This window comes from Camellia sinensis, chromosome 15 (assembly GCF_055761805.1).
Source record: "Camellia sinensis isolate YWXY chromosome 15, ASM5576180v1, whole genome shotgun sequence".
NCBI lineage: Eukaryota > Viridiplantae > Streptophyta > Magnoliopsida > Ericales > Theaceae > Camellia > Camellia sinensis.
Genome location: NC_138975.1, coordinates 53,299,175 through 53,307,471, shown reverse-complemented (window position 1 = coordinate 53,307,471; position 8,297 = coordinate 53,299,175). Strand labels below are relative to the sequence as shown.

Here is an 8,297-nt window from a genome sequence, read left to right as displayed (position 1 = left end):
TACAAAGCAATAGTGTGCACACCAATGCAATAAAGGTCTTGCACCTTCCAAGGATTTAAGGTCTCCTAGACCGTACGTGTTTAAGGTCTCGCCAGACCATGCGTGTTTAAGGTCTCGCCAGACCGCGGGGGTATTTACAAGACGCGTGACAATGCGCTGAAGGTTTCGCACCTCCAAAGGATTTAAGGTCTCCTAGACCGTGCGTGTTTAAGGTCTCGCCAGACCGTGTATTGCACGATGGTATGATGCGCAAGATAGCGCTATGCGTTAGGCAACGCGAGTGCACAGGACAGTGCGATGGAATGCATGCAAAATGCAATGAGATGCGCAAAACAGCGCGAACAATTTTGAAATGCACAAAACAGTGCAATGCGCAGAACCGCGCGAACAATTTTGAAATGCACAAAACAGTGCAATGCGCAGAACAGCGCGAACAATACAATGCACAAAACAGTGCGATGCGCAAAACAGCGCGAATAATACAAAGCACAAAACAGTGCGATGCGCAAAACAGCGCGAACAATTTTGAAATGCACAAAACAGTGCGATACCAAGTGTGACGTGCATGTCACACGGAGTGTAAATGGGCTTAAATGCGCAACAACGCACATATTCCGGAATGCATGACAATGCATGGAATGGAAATGCAATGATGCATGAGAAATGTGCACGACAATGCAAAGGGGTGCGTGTTGCAACGCATGTAACACGTGCATAACAATGCAAATGTACGGCGCACAACAGTGCGATGTAATGCACCGAAGTAGTGTGATGAACTTGTGCAACACACATGGGGCAACTTTTGAATTCAAAAGGATACAAAAAGAATACACCTTGCATGAATTCGAGTGCCACGCACTGGAGACACGGCCTGCGGTCAAAATGGAGGTCGGTTGAGCGTCGGAGATGCACTTTCTTGCACTTTCTTGAGCTATGAAGACCACAAACTTCTCAAATGGCCTAAACAAGGCTGTGGGAACCCCACCGGCCGAAAGATGAGGCCACCGGCTGGCCATCGGCACAAAAACAATTCCATCGGCACAAAAAAGTGCCGACCGGCAAACAGTTGCTGGTGCGGGGCAGTTTTGTCTTTTCACCTTGGGTGTTATAAAATAGGGCTTTAAGCCCTATTCCTTCACTTCTCCACCGCCGAAATCCCTTCCTTTCTCTCTCTAGGGTATTTCTCTCTCATTTTTCGCCCGTTTCTTCGCGTTCTACGCCCGTTTCGTCGTCGGATTCGCGATCCTCTTCGCGTTTCGGACATTTTCCACCGATCACATTCTCGTTTCGGTGCCTCGTTTGGCGTCCTCGCCTTTTCGGGGTTCGTTCCCCTCACTTTCCTCTTCATTTCCGTGCCTTTTCACATTCCGGCCTTCCCGGCCATTTCCGACCCTCTCGGGAGTTGACTTTTCAGTTGACTCTTCGCATTCCGGCTCGGTTTTCCCTTTTCCGGCCATTTTCACACCACTCTCTACATGGCGGACAACATTCCACGTGGCGGGACTCCCCCGGACCACGAGATGGATCCCGGGGTCGAGCTCTTACCACTGAGCGAGCGCCCGTTCGACCCGGCGATCTACCGGCCGGCGATCCACGTTCTGCCCCCAGACGGCCTGCGTCAGTTCCGGAGCTTTGAGAGGTACGCGGCGCCTGAGCTACTACTACGCGAGCCTACCTCCCACCTTTCATTCGGCACTCCCGAGGTAACTCTTCATCTTCTGCTTTACTTTCTGCCATGTAGGATACAAAACTGCCATAGTTAGCTGTATTCTTTAATTGCTGAAATCTGATATGCCGTAGACCGTAGTTGACTGTAAACATACATACAACTGATATCTGCTTGAGACTGACACATGCACACACACTGCACTAGTCCTGAATCACCCAAACACACGGCTCACACTGTATTTCACTGCACACACACTGGTACCCAGTATTTATCTGAATCCGTTAGATTTGCACACACGCTACATCTGTTCTGAAACACCCAAAGACGCTGACACAGCACACGTATTTCACTGTAAGCACACCGGCACCCGGTATCTGCCTGAATCTGACAAACTTGCATACATGCCATATCTGTCTTTTCAAAACTGCATTTTGAATGTTGTCCTGCAATTGTTGTTTTCTGTTTGCAGGAGGGTTCCCATACCATTCGCGGGTATGGGAATACTGGTGCGCGGGAGTGGTATGATGAGCTCCCTGATGCGGTCCAGCGCATCGTGGACCGAGCGGGCTTCGGCACCTTCTGCCGAGGGCTCTCTAGGCTCTCCACATGCAGGCCTCTTCTCGCCGCTTTGGCGGAGAGATGGTGGGACACCACCGATTCTTTCCACTTCTCTACTGCAGGGGACATGACGATGACCCCTTATGACTTCTCGATGCTCACAGGCATCGGGGTAGGGGGTGATCCGATCCCTTTCGACACCGACATGGATGAGTGGACCGCCGCTCAGGTCCATCTACTGGGGGAGGCCCCACCACTAGCTCGTCCAGGCTTCGTGCGGTACTCCTGGTTTGAGACACAGTTTCGGGTCCAGCCCATTTTGGAGGAGGTGCAGATGACCCCAGAGGACGAGGAGAGGTATGCTCGCGGCTTCCTCATGTTCTTGTTCGGGACTACTATCTTCGCCGACCGGGCGAACACCGTGCCTCTCTGCCTTCTCAGCGCACTGGTGGACGTCCGGGATATCTTGCACTATGACTGGGGCGACGCTGCTCTGGCCACCCTGTACGGCTATATGAGCTCGGCTTCTCGCGGCAGTGGCCAGCTGCTCGGAGGTTACTGGCGGGCTTGGGAGGTACATTTCTTCTCCGCTTTTCATTTCTGTCCGATATTCTCTGTACTCTGTACACTGCACACACTGCGGTCTGCTTTACACTCACTGTATACTGTACACACGGCACACACATACATTCTGCTTTACACTGACTGTACACTGCTCACACTATGCACTGCACACAATACACTGCACAACACACGGCTCTGCCATTTCTGCTTTATTCTGTATATCCTGCTTTATCTGATAGTCATACTGACATCTGTTTTGCAGCTGTGGGTTTACGCCTACTTTCCCAGGCTTGCTCCCGTGCCAGTTGCGGAGCCTCCTCCGGCTGTCCCGTTCTCGAGTCGCTTCGACGGGAGATGCACCCGGCGACCACGGGAGACATTCGGCTTCTTCCGCCGATATTTCGACACCATCACCCCCACAGAGGTATGCTTTACTTTCAGTTCGTTTAGCTTCACTTTCCCACTGCATGTTTCAATAACAGTAGATAACAAACTGTCTGTTACTTTCAGATCACATGGCGGCCATGGGCTTCCTTGCCGTCGGCGATGCGGGGTCGGTTCCCTGGTGCTGAGGAGACCTCGCGTTTCCGGATCTTGCTAGAGGGCCCGGTCTATCGGGCTTGGTACCTGGGGGAGCGTTTTCTACGCCAGACCCGCGGGTTACCTGAGCAGATAGTCCCGGCTCACCCTCCTGCAGAGATGAGGGAGACCGAGGGGCTGACCCCTGAGCAGCTGGATGATTACTCCATCGGCTGGGAGGAGGCCGGCTTCTGAGGCACCGGCGACTATCAGGAGTACGTGCGGACGTACCTGATGCGACCTTTGAGCGGCCGTCGAGCAGAGGAGGCCAGGCCTGTGGCATCAGCGGCTGGGGCCGGAGCGGGAGCAGGGGCTGGATCTTCGAGGAGGGCCCGAGTCCGTGGCAGGGGCGGAGTGCGGGGTGGACGAGGAGCTGGCTGGCCTGCCCTGCCCGCTGTACTGACTTTCCAGGGGCAGGGTGGGGCGACCTATCAGATCCCCTTCGCCCCTCCACCGGCTGGGCATGAGTTCATTGACATCCCCGACCTTCCGCCGGTATGTATCACTGCACTTCGTACAGTTATTTCATTTCAGTTTACTTGATATTCCACAGAATACTAATGCATCTGATACCTTTGCAGGCTTCTTCTGAGTACACCCGTCAGTCGTTGGCGATGAATGCCTCGATGATGGGGATGCTCCAGCGGACATTTGACCTTCTAGCCGTCTACAGCATACCGGTATGTCCTTCTGACACTGGCCTCAAACCATTCATTCACTGCTTTACATAATCTGATGCACGGCACAACACCCGATACACTGATCTCACAGTATCTGAACACTGCATACACTGCATTCTGCACTAAACTCTGTACTGACAAACTGCTCACGGAATTCATACACTGTACTCACACACTGCATTCTGCACTGATAAACTGCTCACGGCATACTGATGCATTTCCCTTTCGTGTACTTTTCAGCCTCCTTTTCAGATTCCCATGGCGGGAGGTGCTCCAGCTAGACCTGCTGTCCCTGCTCGGGGGAGAGATGAGGAGGGTAGGATATTTCCCCGTACCAGGGGAGGGCGTACTCACGTCGGGAGTAGCTCGCGAGCTCCAGTCCCGGACGATGACGACGAGGAGGAGTCAGAGGCGGAGGCAGGGTCATCGGAGGAGGAGACCGGAGGCGATTCTAGCTCGGGCTCTGACGACGACGCTGATGATGCCCCTGGACCTTCGTCCAGGAAGAGGACCAGGATGGACTGACGGCCCTTGGAGTGATCGACACAGATGCAGATTTTTGCTATCTTTTCTTTCTTTCTTTGTACTTTTCTTTTTGGCTGGTAGATAGATTACCTTGTACTGCCGCAGGCAGATTTTGTTTCCAAAACTTGTACATTTGAAAAGATAATGAAATGAAACGGACTTTTTATCTGAAAAAGTGTTTACATTTACACATTTCATGCATTGCATCGCATCTCATCATGTTACACCTCAATGTAAACGAAATTGATTGGTTATCTGAAAATTGAACACTTGCACTGTAATAATCAGATAACTTAAACAGCCGACAGCAAAATAACCCAAGCAACCCACTGCCTGATTCTGGACACACAGCCCTTACTCTGTTGGGGATTAATCTGCATACAGCCCATAACACGGCATTTGATTCATTCTGCACACAGCAAATTCTGAACAAACGGCCCAATCTGTCAGGACGGACCTCAAAAGTGGAACCAGTTGGAGTCAGAACACGCTCAAATGTAGAGAATGGCACAGCATTCTAAGCATAAGCGATTTTTTTGAAATCGAATGAGGGTTTTTCAGACCGGGATATCGAGCCTACAACTGAACACAGCGGGGAGGACTCAAACAAAGAGGTACACGACCTAAACACGACAAGACAAGCTCAGAAAGAGACTCAAAACAAAAGACGAGACCGTCAAATGAAAGAGACACGACACACAGACGCGTAAACGAAGATGGGGGACCTCGGACCACGAGGAGCCAGTTCAATCTGGGTATTGTTTCCCACCCTTTCTGATTTGTGATCCTCACATCACTCGACTGTCAAGCTCGGATTTTCTCTCAAGACCCTTTTCCTCACTTTTCTCTCAACTTACACCTCTCTATTCTTCAATCTCTCATTTTTCATCCCTCCCCGGGGTGATTGATGGATAAATAGCAAGGTGTGGGTTCATGCTCAATACCGTTAGCTCACGGCTATTTCTTCTAGCGGGCAGAGTGCTCTTCTGGCAAGTACGTCGATGACGGGGGAGAGACAGAACGCCTGGCTCAACTGTGCCCCTAGTTCATCATTTTAACCATTCTTTCGTTTTTGCTTTCTACTAAAACAATTTTGATCAAAATGAGAGTCGGATTAACGTACTTGTTCAATTTTTGATTTGAAAAGCGTGCGAGTCAGGCCGCAAGCACTGAAAATTTTCCTTTTTTGGGTCCAAGACAATGGTCCGATTTTGGAAAATGAAATAGTTTTCGAGAAAATAGTCAACCTCAGTAAAAATTTTCAAAAACTATTTTTCAAACAGCTGATGCTGAACAAGCATGGAACTTACTCTTCGAGATGCGCAACCTCGGATCGGAGGCAATGGAAAATTGCCCCTGGTTTGAAGGAGGGTGGGAGGCAACGGAAAGTTGCCCCTAGTTTGAATGGCGGCTCACGGTGGCTCGTGGCAACGGAAAGTTGCCCCTTGTTTGGGATGGTGCCGCAGCAATCCGCAGACAGTCTTCATTGGCGGTGGTCGAGCTCTTAGACACAGAGATGACGAAGACGGTCACAACACATATATGGACACAATCACCTTGAAGGGTGTTGGCCACTGGACTTTGGAGTGAAATTGAAACCATTGCATGGACTGAGACGCTTATGAAAGCGTTGGGGGCTGGACTTCGTGATGAAGTTGCCTACGTATCCCAAACATGGGAATCAAGCCTTACGTAGTTCCGGTTAAGGTCCACTCGGGTATTTTAACCTTCACTTTGTTTGGCTCTTATTTTTGCCAAGGCGCCCAATGCGGGTTTTCGACCTTGCGAGCTTCTTTTCATTTTCTATTTCTTTTTTTTTTGTTCCTTTTTCTTTTTTTGCTTTTCTTTTTTTCTTTTCTTTTTTTTCTTTTCTTCTTTTTTTGTATTTTTCTCTTGCTCTAACTTTTGCCTGGGTCGCCCTTCCGGGTTTTCGGCCCAGCGAGCCTCTCAAAAGGTAAAAGTGTAGCAAGTCCATGCCAAATGGTTTTTTTTGAAATTGAGGCCTCTCTGTATCTAGGAGAACGGCTGTTGCACTGATTTACGGAGAATCCATCTCGGTTGCTCTACGAGCTTCTTCCGACGAGATCTACTCCTTCTGATTTGGCTTTTGGTGCCTCTTGCTCGAGGGCTGTTTCGAAACTGGCCACACGGGCCTCCATGGCGTTTGTCCGTTGAACTTTCTGAACATTCTGAACGGGTTCAAACTCGAAAAACAAATAGGTTGAATCTTGAGACTGAGAGCGATCCTAGGCTGCGCAATCTCAAGAGCGATTCTACACAGGTCTTCGCAGGGCCGCGTAAAACATTTGCTTTTGAAAGTTTTTAAGAAGGCGACGAATCGCTCGCGCCGAAGATAGTGCGGAACCAATCTGGATCAGGCCAGGGTCCTTCTCAGTACTCACGCCGACAAGCATGATTTCATTCATAAAAAGGCTTAGCACGCCTCTCTTTCTCTCAAAATGATCAAAATTTTACAAAACCCGAGGAATTCCTTCCTCTTCGTTTTCATCACCGCAGTGTTCAAAAAGTTTGTTTTTAGAAAACTTAGGTTAATGCAATGAGTTTGGCGCGCAGGAGAGCAGGCGAGATGTACTGTCAGCCCAATCAAATTCTCTGGCACTTATGCTGAAAGCAAGCATGAAGTTTGAGATAGCAACAGCTGTTTCAATCGGCTTTGTTGATGCAACTGGCCCCTCGGCAGAAACAGACTCAAAACAAAAACAAATAATAATTACAAAACAAAATGGTGTTCAGGACAACAACCCCAGAATCACCAGGTATTATATACAACGGGGACTGACTCGATACAACCAGACAGACCCTTAAGCAAAAAAAAGACTGACTCAAGACAAAGAGACAGACTCAAAAACAAAAGACTGACTCGACATCCGAGCCAGGATTTACAAAACTCGGTCTCACCGATGCTCAAAAATGCGTGCCAGACGCTTCATCAAAAATGTACCAAATGTTGCCCGCAGGCGGTTCACTTTACATACTCGCAGTATCTGAGCCCTCGAAATCCAACAACTGAGTGGTGACGGGCTTGCCTGAGGTGGGTGGTAGGATAACCTTGTTATCAATCAAATCCTGCACTTCATGACGAAGGCGGGAACATTCATCGGTACTGTGACCGGACTGTTGATGGTATGCGCAGTACAAGGTAGCATCATGAGTGGCGGGGAGATTCTTCGGGAGTGGCCGGGACTCCAAAGGCTTAAGATGCCCATTCTTCGCCAATATCAGCAATGCCCTAGACAAAGGCATGTGGAGGTCGTGAAAGACCCTGCGCCCTCGGGGCAGGTACTTTGCAGTTTGAGGATTCTTGCCAGATGTGCTGGCGAAAGGATCAGCTGGCGCTGCCTTGGCTTTTTGAACCTTCCCCGGCGTAGGGGTGGGAGCTACTGGAATTGTCTGGGCATGACGGGGCCCGTCCCGGTTTTCTGTCTGGCTTGAACTGCCTTTGATCGGAGTGGGGAAAGCATCATCCACAGCTTTGGTCACTATTGCAGACGTTTGTTGCTTGTTCATCCCTCTGACTTTCAAAGCCTCGACTGCCCACAGCAGTTGTTCAATAGGGTCGGCGTCTACCTTCGCCTTGTCTTTTCCTTTGGCCTCAGCCTGATCAAGGGTCGGGGTTGATACTGGCGTGTCGTGGCTATAGCCGGAAGCCACCTCTGGCTGGCTGAGCTCTATCATAATCCGCCCCAGTAGCGGGGGCTCCT

General features: G+C 50.1%; 1 protein-coding gene across 1 annotated transcript; it reads left to right on the top strand.

The window, feature by feature from the left end:
* The first annotated feature begins 3,421 nt into the window (after positions 1–3,421).
* On the top strand, positions 3,422–4,750 carry LOC145813929 (uncharacterized). Its single transcript, XM_082910352.1, has 3 exons — positions 3,422–3,865; positions 3,952–4,050; positions 4,291–4,750. The coding sequence occupies exons 1-3, from the start codon at positions 3,605–3,607 to the stop codon at positions 4,573–4,575; spliced, it is 645 nt and encodes a 214-aa protein (XP_082766478.1). The 5' UTR covers positions 3,422–3,604; the 3' UTR covers positions 4,576–4,750.
* The last annotated feature ends 3,547 nt before the right edge of the window (positions 4,751–8,297 follow it).